General features: G+C 38.3%; 1 protein-coding gene and 1 long non-coding RNA gene across 2 annotated transcripts in view; one reads left to right on the plus strand and one right to left on the minus strand.

Moving 5' to 3' along the window:
* The window catches only part of LOC136839291 (uncharacterized), a 33572-nt gene extending 22286 nt beyond the window's left edge, over positions 1-11286 (plus strand). Inside the window, exon 9 of the mRNA XM_067105140.1 lies at positions 147-11286. Coding sequence (XP_066961241.1) covers positions 147-1661 — 1515 coding nt within the window. The 3' untranslated portion in view covers positions 1662-11286. The remainder of the gene's footprint in view (positions 1-146) is intronic.
* The window catches only part of LOC136839295 (uncharacterized), a 40100-nt gene that overhangs the window by 22149 nt on the left and 1311 nt on the right, over positions 1-16640 (minus strand). The gene's annotated exons all lie outside the window — the stretch shown is intronic.

Raw genomic sequence — 16640 nt, forward strand, 5'->3', positions numbered from 1 at the left:
ATATTCTCACTTGCATTTATATTTATCTTCATTGATTTTCTTTTAAAACTGGCTTTGTATGTCTTAAAATGCCCTTTCCTTACAAACATTTAACCTGTTTTAATAATTTCAGAATATGACAGTGCTGTCCTTATTATCTTTTCCAGGTGTCCGTTCAAAAAATTGTTGATAGTGCCCTAACACCTTTCTTAGGTAAGATAGAAGAACTTTTTGATCCCACTGCAACAACCTTGCAGATTGCACGCACCTCCCAGCATATTATAACTCTGTGGCATGCTGATATTTTATTAACAAAACTTTTTGACCAGAATGATCTAACAAAGTTCTTTTCAGAGGTTATGAATGATGTACTTGAGAAAAATAATTTGATGCATCAGCAGGCAAGTGGTGATAACGATGGGAGTGGATTTAGTGTGGAAGTTTTAGTGACTCATACAGGTAATGCCCTTGTTGATGAATCTTACAATAAAGCTTCACTGGGAGACTCTGTTGTGCAGGAAGTTGAAACTATAACCGTTGGTGATATGCAAATTATTAATTACCATCAAATTGGTTCTGAACACATTGCAAAATATGTGCACATGATAGCTATGTACCGTTATCGAATTCGTATGGGGAAAAAAATAAAGGCAGATCCAGGTGCTGGAACAGGTAAGGATGCTCTCATGCCTCCTCTGCTGGAGGGAGATGTTTTGCCAGATGAATCCTCTACACCACATGACCTTGATGATCTTGTGAATAGAATGGCTGGAGGTGGTGATGAAATACTCTCAACTGCAAGTGGTTCACTAACCAAGGCTTGCTTCCAAAAAGTGAGCATTGACTTGAAGAGTAGAGCAATTTCTGATTTAGAATTGTATGTCAATCCTTCATTCCATGAAGAACTGATAATGCATATTATGGTAGATCAGGTTGAAGAAAAAGGGGTATTACCCCTTAGTATTGCAGTATTTTTGGCAAAGGGTTGTAACTTCTGCCGTAAAAAAGAGTGTAAAGGAGAGGATTTAACATTACCAATAAGTCCAGATAATCCAGTCTGTCCAGATCGACAGTGCATTAAAAGAAATCTCATATGTGAAATATGCAATAAGCAGATGTCCAATTCCAAGTCTTTAGCAAGACATAAATATAGTTTACATGATATCCAAGTAGGGGATGCAGGGGGGTTGTTTATTTGTAGTCATTGTGGTGACACGTTTAGTAAGAAGTGGAAACTTAACATGCATGAAAGACAGCATGAAGACAGAAAATTGGAAGTTGCTTGTCATGTATGTGGAAAGGTTATGCGTGGTGCAATGGCATTAAAGAAACACGTTAGTATGGTCCATGAAACCAAACCCCAATTTCAGTGTGAGTTTTGCTCAAAAAATTTCAAACGGAAAGAAACTCTTAATGTCCACAGGAGGATACATACAGGAGAAAAACCATTCCCTTGTTCCAGATGTGATTACGCCTCTGAAACGAAAGGAAACCTCAAAGCTCACATGTGGCGTAAACATAAGATTCAATTGGGTGTACCCTCTCCAGATCACCAGCAGCAGCAACAAAGTGCAGAAGAGCAGGCTATGGCTGCAACTTTAGTTGCTCATGCCCATTCTCTAGGTGATGGATCTTTCATCATTGCTCCAGGAACTGCTCCATCTAGCACAATGTTAAGTTAATGCTTAATCAAAACCAAAATAGCTGTCTTTTTTTTTTTGGACTGCCAAGCAGAGTTTGCTTGGTATAACAATATTGTCACAGATATTTATTATACTTTATTGGAGTGTGTTGCATCTTAAACATTTACCTGATTCAGAATTTTTTATATTATGTACTATTGTGTATTAGTATGATATTTGAATATCAATATTTATCATGACATTTTAGTACATATGAATTTTATTGCTAATGATTAAGAGCAGTGCTCTGTACCTATGATTTATCTAACAAATGAACCCGATGTCTAACAAATCTCAGCCTCACCGCAACCATCATCATCATCTTTAATTTGTTGACTTTGAAAAGTAGTCTTTTGCCTGAACATTCAGTTTACTTCAGAAGAGTGGCAAATATGGAAAACAACTCGTAACTAAAACAGTGCATTTACAGAAGTTACAGTTGGATAGAGAACAAGAATTTTATGAAATGTTTAAAATTGTCTTATAAAAAAATACACATATTTCTCATTACTGCACTTTTCTTGTGCATATCAAAAGGAAAAAAACTGACTCCATAAATTATAAATTTCAAAATTTGATAGTGTCTCAGGTACTTCATTTAAGAGAACTTTTTTATGATATATCTAATGCTTCCACAGCTACAGGGAAGTAAAGTCTTTCAGGGCAGATTAGTATGTATAAGCATTTTTTAAATACTATATCTGTATACTGTATACACATGTGTATACTACATGTGCATTAATGTGCCCTAATTCCTGAGTAGCACAGTGGTTGTGTGTGAAAAGCTGAGAAAAATGTGTTAAAATTAGCAGTTACCAGTTTGGTTTTATGCCACAAGAAAACAAAAGGTAGAACTTACTGTTAGGCAACTACAGGAACACTACTGTGAAAAAGGCAAGAGATTATACCACATATTTGTTTGTCTTGAAAAGGCATTTCAGCAAGTATGTAAACAAGCAGTTAGAATAGCATAATGAATATAGAAGGTACCCTAGAGTAAAGGCAGTGTCTATAAACAAAGAATTCCTTTTTGTTTGTCATAGTAACAGTGGAAGCTAAATGTTATCAGCAGTAGAGGAAGAAGCCATAGAAAAGTTGAAGACAGTGGAATGGACAGGAGAAAACTGAAAATTAATGTAAGCAACATAAAACTTATGGGGACTGGAGAGGAAGCAAAGGAAAAATTACAGCCAAGAAAGTGATCAAGGGGATGCCAGGGGAAAGATGCATTGGTGAAATCATTACCCTGTATGGAATTACCAAATATAGTCGAGCCACAGTGTTCAAATTTGCATCATATAAATGAAGCCATGGATTTTTGATGCTCATAATGTATAAGAAGATCAACTGAGAAAGGGAAAGAAATGATGCACCAAGTTGTTATGAAAGGGCAGGTTTTAAGAGAGAGAGGACATTTATGTTACCTAAGAAACATACAAGTGTAAAGGAGGTATTGAGAGGGGTGTAAGAAAAATAACGGCCTAGGTGATGAGAGTTGAGATTGCTGGACTATTCATAAATAGGAATATCTCATCAGTAAAAAGCAAAAATTTGTGATTTGTATAAGGCATGTACTACTCGTAGGAAGTTGCAGACAGATATAGTGTCCATTTATTGGAAAACAGATGGATGGTCAGTTATCTGGAAAAGTATTAGACATGGAAGTAGCAAGACAAAGACTGCTTCCTCATTTGTAATATAATCTTCTTCCCATACTCTGGTCATTTATGTTAACATTCTATAGTCACACCTTTTTCAGATCGCCATTATCTGTGTCAGTGGCCATGTTTCTACTGTGTAGAATAGTACAGGCCTCATGTACACACCATAAGTCTTTGCTCTTTCTATAAATGGGATATTTTTATTTACCAGTAGTTCAGCCCTCAGTCCAGTGCCCCCCAAGGTAACAGAATTATTCTACCTCCTCATAAGACCTACCCTCCTTCCTTGATGTGATTCTCTGCTTCCCTCTCTTTTACAATTGCCGTTCTTATAGGTGTTGGTCTTAAAAATATCTGTGTATAATCTGCAATGCCAAGCATCTCTAGTGACCCCATCTGTTAACATACAGTAAGCATAACTGATTTCACCCCCACATCTTTCTCCACAGCAGACACACGACTGAAGCCTATGCTTTTTCCTTTCCTTCCATTCCAGTCACCATTAGCATTGGTTTGCAATTCTTTCTGTTAAACTATCTGCTAGGCATGATGAGTAATTCTGAATTCACCTGCATACCTCTCACAGCATCCACAATGACACTTAATTCTTTTCTATGGTTCCTTTTTGGTCACCATAAGTTTAGTTTTGTTTACATTGATTTTAATTTTTTTTATTTCACTTTTCCATTTTTTAAATATATTGACAACCTCTTCCTTTGATTAACTCCAGGACTCCTTTGTAGCTTCATCTCGACTCGTATTCTCAATGGATACTACTTTTTATATAAGTAACTTACCAAGTAGTTACAAAGCTATTGGTTCCTAACCTACTGCACCTTAAAAGTTCAAAATTCGTGCCGCAGCGCTTCTATCGTTTGTGTGTAGGTGACAAGGTCCCGCACACTATCCAGGACTCAAAGGAACAATTTAGCAGAGAGCTCAATTCATTTCCTGCTGGCTTCCAATCAACATCAGGAGTTTTTCCGCAGTTGCTTTGTTGCTTTTTGGATAGTTATTTGCCCGATCTTGAAGTATTCAGAATTTGTTGTTATTGTGGCTTTCAATCATTGGTGGATTGATTGATTGATTGTAGGGGGCAAGAATGTAGTAAGGATAATATTTGCATAGGGTGTCAGGACTGGGAGGATAAAAAATGGAAAATCTTAAAATCTCATCTAGAAAAACTTGAAAGAGATAGAAAGAGGGAAGCAGCCCTTAGGGCTGAGAATAGGGCCAGTACAGATTCTACTCCTTTTGCTAATGTAGGGGATGATAGAGCTGTTACTCCTCCAACTCCTCCTGTTTCTCCCACTCTAAGTCCTACTTTGTCATCTACTCCTGCTCCAAGTTCCCATGATTCCGCTCTTCAGCCCATGACCAGCCTCGAATCAAGGTTTGATCAGAAGTTTGGAATAGTGACAGTGCAGTGAGAAGTGACAGTGTTGTGAATGTTTAGGTGGCTGTCCTTCCCACCAGTGTTCCTAGATGAAGGTCCCTGTCCTGCTCCCCTGCACCAGGGAGAAGACATACCGGAGGTCGAAGGGAGACCACTGGTGGGGTTTGCCTGTCTTTCTTTCCCAGGCTTCAACTAAGTGCCATTAGAAAAGTGTTCCAGTGCATCAGCTTTCCTCGATTCAGAAGCTTCCATCCTGGACAAGAAGTGCCTGTATCACTACCCTGCTTCTTCGCACTCGCTCAAGAGACATGCGGATCTCGGTGATACCTCTCCTCTGGCAGTCAAGAGGTACAGGGAGGTTAGCCCACAACCTTCCTGCAGCTTTCAGGACCAGCCTGCTTTTCCAGCTTGCCCTCGTCATTTGTTGGGAGACAGTCCTGAGTGCTATAAGCGCCCCGACTTCTTACAAGCACCTGGTGCCCGCTGACTTGCGCAAGACTTCTGCTTTTTTTGAAGAAAACTTCTTAAGTTCCTGAAACCAAGGACAAGTCTTTGTCTCCTATTGCTTCAGAGGAGGAAGAGGTTGTTCAGGATACAGTTTTCTCTTCAGCATACTCGTCTCTTTTGCAATTTTGGATAGCTTTCCAGATTTCTTTGTTCCAGCTGCTCCTACTTATACCTTCCTCATGAGAAACCAGTCATCGGAGGGTACCAGGTTACCCAAGCTAGTTCTTTCCTCCTCCTCGAGGAAGGCTCTCCGAGAGGTACATGACTGGCTGGCCTCCAAGAGAGAGCAGGGCAAAGCAACATTTGCTTTTCTGCCCTGCAAATTATTGAAGCTGGAGTACTCATTCTATGCCACTGGGGAAGCTCCCTCCTTGAGTCTCTGCCTCCTCCCAGGGGGACTTCTCCAGTCTGGTGGATTTAGTTTGCAGAACAGCATTTTCTACAGCCAAGATAATGTTTTCCTCCCCCGAACTTGATCACCTTATCAAGAACATTTTTAAGGTTTTCAAGATTTTTAGTTTTCTCAATTGGGCCATCGGGGCACTAGCAAGAAAGATTGAGGACTGTCTAGATTTTGCTGAAGACTTTGCCTCTGATTGGCTGGGAGTTCTTTCGTATGCTGATAGGGCAGTTAGAGGCGGCTCTTCAGAACTGGCCTCTCTCTTTTCAGTGGGAACTCTGGTGTTCTTTCACTTCGAAAGGAGTCTCGCCAACACAGAAGTCCACTCTACTTTTTACTCCTTGAGATAAGTCTTACCTCTTTTCGCAAGTCACAGTGAAGGAGATTCTTTCAGACTTGCAGAAGAAGTCTACCACAGACCTGTTAGCACAGTCCCCTAGGCGTCCGAGGGAGTCTGTGCCTCCTCGTCAAGATCGTTCCCCCCCCCCCCCTTACAGCCTCAGCCCTTCTTGGGGGGAAGACAAAAACCCAGACTAGACCCAGATCAAACTTGCAACCTTCTATGAAGTCCATTAAGAAGTCTTCCTTCAAGACTAACTCCAAGAAATGAGAAGTTAGTCCTCCACACCCAAGTAGGAGCCAGACTTCTACATTTTGGAAGGAATGGGAGCGCAGAGGAGAGGAACCTTGGGTGGTCGAAGTTCTCAAGAAGGGCTACACCATTTCTTTCATGAAAGCTCCTCCCTTAGTAACATCGCCAATTGCCTTGACAGCATATTCAGAAGGTTCCGCAAAGTTTTTGGCCCTCTCTCAGGAAGTCGAATCCCTGATCATCAAGGGAGCGGTGGAAGAGGTGCCAGATTGCCACTCAAGGTTTTTACAATTGCCTTTCTGTGGTTCCGAAGGCCTCAGGGGCCTGGAGGCCTGTTCTTGACGTCAGCACCCTGAATGCATTCGTCCTGAAGACGGAAGTTTCACATGGAGATCGTTCGCTCAGTCATGTCTTCAGTGCAGCTGGGGTACTGGTTGGTCACCCTAGATATGCAAGATGCGTATGTTCACATTCATGTTCATCCGGACTCACGGGAATTTCTACGCTTTGTTTTTCAGGGCAGAGTACTACAGTTTCGGAACCTGTGCTTCGGCTTGTCAACGGTCCTGCAAGTTTTCACACGAATCCTTGCTCCTCTAGGGAACTGGCTTCACCTTCTGGGAATCAAAATCAACTTATAACTGGATGATTGGCTTTTCTGCTCTTCATGGGAGGAGAAGTGCGCGGAGGACTTGAGAAGAACTTCGCCTGATGCAGGAGTTAGGCATTATCATAAATGAGAAGAAACCCCTTATGACACTGACTAAGGAGATTCCCTATTTAGGGATGATACTGAATTCTTGGAATTTTCGAGCTTTTCTGTCGCCCAAAAGAGTCAACAACTGCCTTCGCACTCAGTCAGTTCCTTGCACTTCCTTCTTGCTCGGCAGTGCAGTGGATGAGTCTCCTAGGGACCCTTGCATCAGTAGAGGAGTTTGTGAGATTAGGCAGACTGCATGAGACCTGTTCAGTTTTTCCTGAAAGCGAACTGGTGCAGAAAGACCCAACCAGACTCTTTCATCTTCCCGATTATGCTGGAAATCAAAGAGAATCTCCAGTGGTGGTCTTGCAAAGAAAGACTTCAGGAAGGGAAGTCTCTTCTTCCAGTGATCCCCAACCTTCAATTTTATTCAGACGCCTCTGACCTCGGCTGGGGTGCTCTCCTGGACGGCTGGGAAGTCACCAGAACATGGATGATGTTGCAACGGATGTCTCACATCAATGTGAAGGAACTGAGAGCAGTTCACCTGGGCCTTCAGTCCTTCTCGGATCTAGTCTGTGGCAAGAAGATAGTAGTGCATGCGGACAACACCACTGCACTACCTTACATTCACAAGCAGGGGGCACTCATTCTTTCCTCTCTGTACAAGACGGCAAGGATCTCCTTCTGTGGACAGAGGAGAATCAAGTCACTCTTATTACCCGGTTCATTCAAGGGAGAATGAACATTTTTAGTGGACAAACTAAGCCACCTCAGACAGGTCCTTCGAACCGAATGGACCTTAGACCCGTTAGACTGTGGAGTCTATGTGGCAGGCCCACAGTAGATCTCTTCCCACGTCGAGAAATCACTGTCTTTGACTCTTTTGCTCACTGGTCCCAGATCCTCGAGCATGGGCGACGGATGCCATGCTTCTGGACTGGACAGGCCTAGATGTGTGCCTTCCCTCCCTTTGGGATGATCAGGGAGGTAATCAACAAGTTGTCGACGCATCAGAGTACTTCCATGACCCTAGTCGCTCCCTTTTGGCCAAACAAGGAATAGTTCCCAGATCTGATTTGGCTCCTGGTGCATTATGCAAGACTCCTTCCACAAAAACAGTCGCTGCTCAGACAACCCCACTTCCTCAGATTCTACCAAGGGTTGTCTGCTCTGGCCCTGACAGGCTTCAGACTGTCAGGCGCCTCGTCAGAGCAAAAGGCTTTTCGCGACAGGCTGCAGAGCGATTGCGAGGTGCAGACGATTGTCTTCTACAAAGCTCTACCAATCCAAATGGGCAGTCTTCAGAAGGTGGTGCAGCTGCAATAACGTCTCTTCTTCTGAGATATCTATAAATCAAGTAGCTGTTTTTTTAATATTCCTGAAGTCTGTCAGGAAATTATTGACCTCTACCATCAAAGGGTATAGGTCAATGCTCAGCTCAGTTTTTAAACACAGAGGATGGATCTGTCTTCTAATCAAGACATTGGTGACTTAATATCTCTTGGTTTCCTTGCTAAAAATGAGAACCCTTCCAAGCCCTGGCCTCGATCCTTTGTTATAACGAACCTTATGGACGTCTTAGGACCTGACGAAGAAGAGAGACTTCTCTGTCCATTGAGGTGTCTCAGGTACCACCTTCACATAATGGTAAAGATTAGAGGACCTTTGAGCAACCTCTGGTGCTTTGTAAGAACCCCGGTTCGTCCACTCTCAAAAAATGCCATTTCCTTTTTTTCTGAGATAGTTGATATCAGAAGCCCTCTCTCAGATCTAGGAAGAAGTCTTTCTTTTAGTTAAGGTTAAGTCTCACAAAATTAGGGCAGTCGCAACTTCGTTGGCATTTAAACATAACTTGTCTCTGTCTACGATCTTGCAGTCGACATTCTGGAGATGCAAATCCATCTTTACCCCGCACTACCTCAAGGACATAGAGACCGTGTTTGAAAATTGTAACACTTTAGGACCTTTATCTGTGGCTGGCATGGTGTTGGGAGACGAAGCACAGGGAACTCTCTGTTCCTTTGCTAACCACTCACCTTGACTTAAAGTTTTGAGTCTATGGGGAGGCTGGAGGGACTTTATACCTGGAGTACCCACCAGTTTCTTTTTTAATAGTTTGGGTTATGGTTTTAATACTGTGGTGTAGGTGATAGTCTTGTTCTTTTGTATTCTGGTCTATCCCCAGGGCAAGGGCATCTTTTAAACTTTGTCAGCATACAGCGTACAGTACTGTACTTCCTCCGCTGCAAAGCTCCCACTAATGTAGGCGCAACCCTTGGCTACACTCCACGCCCACTACAAGTTGAGAGAAGTGCCAACCAGAGGCAGTACCTACCTGCAGCAGCTCTCTTAAGGGGTAAGGATACAACAAACATTTATTTAATGTAAGTAACCTTTCTATTTCAAATTCATTACTTACTTAATGCTTTGTAGTAGAATATGTCCATGCTCTATCCCACCTCCTAACAATGTGGAATCAGCTATGTAATTACTTGGTAAGTTACTTATACAAAATGTAATTGCATGATTGGAGCCCGCCCTCCCCTTGCACGGACACCAGAGCATGAAATGAATTGAGCCCTCTGCTAAGTTGTTCCTTTGAGTCCCGGATAGTGGGCGGGACCTTGTCACCTACACACAAACGATAGAAGCGCCACCACGCAAATTTTGAATTTTTAAGCTGCCATATGTTAGGAACCAATAGCTATGCAATTACTTGGTAAGTATATATAGAACTCCTGTTACTGTCCTCTCTATACACTTGTCTTATGATTTAGCTAGCTAAACAATTCTTCCAAGTACCCTTTACTTCTGTATAATTAAATAATAAGCCTAACTGCTTGTGTTGGTACTCTGCTAGATGTCTTCTCATGATCTACTCATGTGTGGTATAACCTATTTTTTATGATGAAGTGTTAAAACCAAAGTATGTTAATATGGCATTTGTGATTGGTATGTTTTATCGCTCTCGTTTTTATATTTCACATTTGTGACATTAGTATGTAAACTGTGGTGGGGAGTATTCATTTTTTTTTTTTTTTTATTATCATACCCTCAGTGGAATACCTCAAAGTACAAATGCTATTATAATTTCAATGTTTCGTTGATAGGTTATATTGTGTACGGACCAAAGTGAACAATAATTCTCCTGTATTTAAGTCACAGTCCCCGTGCTAATTTAGCTGTTCCTTCCTTCATTTGGTTTAATGTAACAGTTTTAAAAGTAATTTCCTTTTAATGACTGTGATATGATAATAGTGGGCAAAGATTTTTTTTTTTTTTTTTTTTTAGCTGTAATTCATTATTCTTCAGTGTGCATTGTATGTTTGAACAAAGTGCATATCCATACTGTAATTGCATTGAACTTTAATGTAATTTTTTCTGATATATTGTACTGTACTGTTTTTTTCTTCTGGAGATTTTTCTATTTAGGTTTTTGCCACTGGATGCAACTGAAATTATGTGGATCTTTCATGACCCTCTTTTACTTGTTTTTATGTGATATGATGTAAAAGTTGTATGTGAAATACAAATAAGCTAGCTACTGTATTGCTACTATTCATTGTTTTGGAAAGTCCAGAGTATACAATACTTTTAATCTTACATTTTAGTTGTTGATATCTCAAAATTTAACTACTGTAAGGATTAGTATATTTTATAATGCTGATTTCATCAGGATCATGATCTCATTGCATTTAGATTAGGACAGGGAATAGTAGATGGGTTCAAGTTAATTTTTCTCTGTCAACACCATGAGAACCTCATGTTTAGCCCATTTTGCAAGGTAAGCGCACTGAAGAGCCAAATACTGTATTAAATTCTTATTTAAAAGTCAATGGAGTTGTGATAATGTTACAGTGTGAAATTCCTTATACACTGTATAGTCATTTCAAGTGAGAAGCCAAGACACATTCGGAGTTAGTTTTGGTCCGTATTTTTTCTGCTGTGCAAAACATTCATGAGTTGGCCTCTTTCATAGTACTCATTAGTGGTTTCACAAAAAAAAATGAGTACCAATACCAATGAAGCAGACTGGATCTTAATAAGGGAGAGGAACCGCATCCAGATTTGAATCTTGCATGTCTAATCGGCAAAGAATCTAGTGCATCAGCAGATAAGATTCTAAAAGAGTTGGTTATCCACTATGTTACCTATTATCAGCAGATCAATGAACTTGACAGATATTTTTTTTGTCTCAGTGGCCATACAGTCTAGCTGTTCTGATTTATCTTACAGCTAGGGAAGTTAGCTCCACCTAAAGGGGGACTGGTTAGTGTATAGCAGCTACTGGTCGCCATAGGTTTTGCCGAGGCATATGTACCAAAGGATTCAGTGTGATGATTGTTGGTTTGGAAGGGAAACAAAAGCAACCAATTTAGTTCCACAAATATTGTACAATTTTTAAAACAATTGAATTTTTGGTACAAACTCATCACTTTACAAAGTTACACTCTCCTTGACCCCACATTCCTTAAAGAGTGGTCAGATAACACTTGAAATGGTAATTATCTGTATGAGGGAGACTTGTGAGACTGGCTGTATAGACAGCCAAAAAAGATTCTTCATCTTACCCAATATTGTTTCTATCTTTATTTATAAGTAGCCTTTGAATAACTTTTGAATGAATTCCACAAATACACGTATACTGTACCTGAAAATGGCAAGTTGATTTGTTTTGCAAAAAATCATAATTTCATCACCCCTGCCAAAAGTTAATTATCTGGAAGGATCACCAAATAACTGTTTTCATGAAGTCCCGTCAAAATCTGTTCATCCACATTAGTTCTCAGACACGGTGAAGATGTTACCTCCTCCCATATTTTTGGGAGGTTCAGATGGATGAAAGGAAAATAAGGCCCATTACCTTCGAGATGGAAAGTAGTTTTTCACTCATACCAAAATTTACTGATTCAGAAAAATTATATCCTTGATGCTGCCTCCTGCATCCAACAATTAAAAATGGAACAAAAGCATGATATTTAATCTGGGTCAGTATCTGTTTTATGTTTAAAGTGAAGTTTAAGTAATTTCAGTCCTTCCCTGAAAGATATTTTGGTATATGGAAATTGTCTTATGTATCCTAAGAATGATATACACCTTTTAGATATTTTTGGGCAACTGTATGACTCAGATATAAATATATACATGTCAAGAAGTTAGAATTAGTAGCACTATAGTATAAAATAGTCCAGTTTGCTTATAGACCATTGAATTAAAAATGAAGAAAAATTAATTTTTATAATGTTCAGGTGAAGTGAAGTTTTGGAATTTTCAATGTTAGTGGAGATTTTTTATAATCTATAGTCCAGAATATCCAGTAGAAAGTAAAACGTCATAGGTTTTATCAACATACCTGATGTTTAATGCCATGTGGTCTTGCAGATTGTATGAAAAAGAGTGCCCAGTGTTTGGAGTAGTGTACTGTACTGTATATACATTACTTATTTTTGATAAAAGATATTGTCATGTTGTCAGGACAGATGCCTGTTAACTGTTAATATATTAAGGTCCCTGAAACATAATACTGAAGTCCACTTCAAACCTGTACCTTATATTAACTTCATATTCTGTAATGTGATCATTTCCAGTATTTCTTTATAAAGACTTTATATTAGGTGATTATTTTCCATTGATAATTTTGTTTATTTTTAATATTTTGGATGAGTTTCTCCATGAAAAAATTCTGCTTTTTAGCTTACTGTTTTAGAATTGTAGGTCTAGATTTAGCCTTTCATGTATTTCTAAATGATGTCATATGTTCATGTACTCTATATCTTAAATATTTGTTCTATCAAGACTTGGGCCAGTGCCAAACAATTCAGTACTGTACATAATTATTTTTTCATTTTATCCAAGTGGATTTTCAGAAAAGTATCTGTTCATTCATTGTGTGTGTGCTGTATTTTTAAATGCATCAATGCGGTGTTTATTCAGAACCAAAATTTAAACCGGAAAAATCGTCGAAAATCGTCAAAAATCATTTTATTTTTAATGCTCTGAGTGCATTTAAAATTAATTGTTTTACATCTTCAAATTATGATTATTCTGCCGTTTTGGGGCCAAAACTTTTATGAACATATTTCTGATTATATTTTTTCGAACGTTCCGGAACAAACATATTTTATTTTTAGCCTTTAAAATTGTCTTAAATAGCTTTAGAAACTTTTATGTAATTCTGTAATGTATTTTCATTCATCTGGATACATAGTAAAAGAAATATTTTATCTATAGCTATTAGGTAGTTTGGTTTTGAAAACTTTGTGCTCTTCTGGCTTTCAAGTACCAGTAGTGAAACCAAATACATAGTTCTTGTGAAGGAGGACCTTATCATGATTCTGTGTTATTACCTGTGATATAGATGATAAGTAATATAATTTAATATGCATCTGTATATTGTATATACTAAAAATTATTTAATTAAATTTTATTTTTTGTATTTCTCTTTACATATCCTGGCTAACTTGCAGCAAAGATAAATACTGCACCTAATCATTTGAGATTCTGTTGATGTCATCATATTCCCAACCCATGAGGTTTCCATGATGTCATCCACTGTTAATATTCGGCAAATTTCTTGTCATTTTGTTTTTAACTTAATAAATAAATTAAAGGTATTCAGCTTTAAAATGACAATACAACCAGCTTTATACCATGAATAAAAATTCACAGCTAGCAGTAACAGAAAACCAAAGCTACCTTCATGTCCTAATCTGTGTGGTTTGCCAGACAAATTTTGTGATAACCATAAAATCTCCAAGGGTTAATATTACTGCTTGTAATTTAATTGATTTTGAATTGGAATCCAACTTTAAAATTGGAAATTTTTTTGAAGACACAAAAAGACATGAGGCAATAAAATATAGCAAACTAAATATGGCAATGGAACTTTAATATACTGTAGCTGGCGTGACAGATAAGAAAATACTCATGGTTTAATACAATATGCAATGTACTAGGCTTTATGAACACCTCATTAGTTAACATGCAAGGTCAAATCGAGTACAACTAGATATTTACACTACCTGGCGACTTAACAACGATAAATGGATAAAAGCACAGATCTAACCCCACAGGGGTACCTCTTGCAAGTGTTCCCAATACTGTGCTAAGTTTATTCAGTTCCTTGGGCCTCAGTCAAACTTTAGAACATCTGGAATAATAATATAATCTGCTACTGGATAAAATGTGCAATGACAGCTACATCCACTTCCTTTTCTGTACATTTACACAAATGACTAGGAATTGACTGATTTCCATTTAGGAGGTCATATGTTCATTTCTGTTAGTATGGTATCCATGAGACAGTAACATAATCAATACTTAAAACACAGGCACTGTCACAGTTGAAACTAAAAAAAGTACGTATATGTTAAATAAAAAATATTTCCTCAAATTTACATCTAAAAACAATAATTATATGGCTAAAAAGACAATAAAGTAGCAAATATAAATCAAGACATATAAAGGATATCCTTTAAATAATAACTAATTTAAAGGATTAATTAAGGTCAATTGAAACTGACAGCAATACTATACAAGACTACTGAGCGAAAAGGTTGAAAACGCCATAGTTATTACTTTACACGAAGTAAGATTAATCACAACCCGACTGCTAAAAATATCCTTGTGTTGGGCATATAGACCTCTTCGCCACGTTACGAAAGTCTCGTACAGACTTGCAAGAGTCGACGTACTTTATAAGTTGACATCTTTTACTTTATTTTCAGCAACTACTGAGACATTTTTCATCCAACAAGTGTTCAATGGCTAATGTGAGGACGATGTCTGGCATTTTCAGGGGGTACAACTTCATTTTTTTCACATAATTTACTCTGAAATTATTTCCTGCACAATTGCTTCTTCCTACAACATGAAACACAGTTTACTGTTCATGATGCATTTATACCAAATGAAAATGAATTTTACACTGTGTATTTTATTGCTTCATCGCGCTGAGTTGTAAAAGGAGCTGCCAACTTGCTGTGAATTATCACTACCGGAAATTTTATTAGTGATACGAGTTGTTTTTATAATTTATCAGCGACACCAGTCAAAGAGAGAGAGAGAGAGAGAGAGAGAGAGAGAGAGAGAGAGAGAGAGAGAGAGAGAACTTTTGGTATTATTTGTTTCTCAAAGGAGCTTTTTTCCTGGTAACACTTAATATTGCTAAAATTTCTGTCAGTCCCGTTGGGAAATCTTATGATCTGGGTTTTGGAATTTGCAATACTATGTCCTTTAATAATGTGATGTAATCTTCCGTTTAATTTGCATTTTTGATAACATATATATATATATATATATATATATATATATATATATATATATAGAGAGAGAGAGAGAGAGAGAGAGAGAGAGAGAGCGCATGTATTACATCGTTCACTGCGGTACGATACTACGACAATTCCGTATTTTTGCAAGCATGTCTTGTAAGCGAAACTATTTGCTGCGCTACTCTCGTTCTATTTCTTGTCCACCAAGTTGTGAAGACCCATCAGCTGACACGTTAAGGAAGTGAGAACGGAAGAAAATGGGAAAAAATGACTGCCAGAAATTCTGTAACCACACACACACACTGATCCTTGTGGTGGAAAGAGTCGCTTCTGTTCAAGTTCCATGTAAAACTTTCGTATAATTTCTCTCCAGGAAACCCGAGAGAGGACTTTAACTTTAACAATAAATATAACTGCAGAAAAGAAAACGAAGAATGCTACCAAAGTAACAAGACCTTAAATATTATCTTTAGTAAAATGTGTTTTTCAGCGCTGAAATTATTCACTGGGCTCATATGACGCTGCACAGATATTTACTTGAGAAAGTAATAGCTGCGTCTACAGGATGGTAATTGCTGCAGTCAAATATCAAGTCCTTGGTTCTATAGTCTTTAGGCGATAGCAATAATCATTCCCATGGGATATAAGTAACGCTAAGCAAGGTGGACGCAAATATAGTAAGCTCAAAATCAAAGCAATTTCGTATTTAAACCGTGATTTCACACCATAACATTTGGAGTTGCTTGCTGGGGTAACTGTGAAGGATTCAACCCTCCAACTACATTCAGTTTCTTTGTTGCTTTGTAAATTACTGCTCTTTTTATACACAGCCCGAAATATCTGGGTGACCACAGAGTTGAACTGGATATCCCATTCAAATGTGTGATAACCAACACGAAGTGTCAAGACAACGATAGCAAGTGTTGTGTCATTTTTTTTATAAATAAGAAATCGATACACCCATTGCTGGGTTAAAAATATTGCAGACCTCCTGTCTTTGCCAATCTGACATAAAACCAGTTCTGTAGTCGAAGAAAGACTACGATTTTGTTAAGAGTAACAGATTCAGAATATGCAGATGCTTCTGTATTTATCAATAAAAGACGCAAGATCTGCAAAAGTTGCTCAAAAGAATGCACCACATACCTAAACAAATCTAAGAAAAACCAAAGCAATGAGGACACGTGCACAAAGTGACGAAATAACATTAGATAGAAAAAGGTTTCCAATATTCGGGAGCAACGATATCTAATACAGGTTCTCTTAGTTGGACATTAGCGAAACTAAAAAAAAAAAAAATGCAAATCAATGTGCTGAATAATATTTGAAAATCAAGAAGACTGAAATTCTACACGAAAGTAAGAATATGCCTAATAACAAGTTTAACACGTTTTGTGTTTCTGTAAGGTCATGGATCATATTCGATACTTAAACTACATCAAAAGAGATT

Source organism: Macrobrachium rosenbergii, chromosome 6 (assembly GCF_040412425.1).
Source record: "Macrobrachium rosenbergii isolate ZJJX-2024 chromosome 6, ASM4041242v1, whole genome shotgun sequence".
Classification (NCBI taxonomy): Eukaryota; Metazoa; Arthropoda; class Malacostraca; order Decapoda; family Palaemonidae; genus Macrobrachium; species Macrobrachium rosenbergii.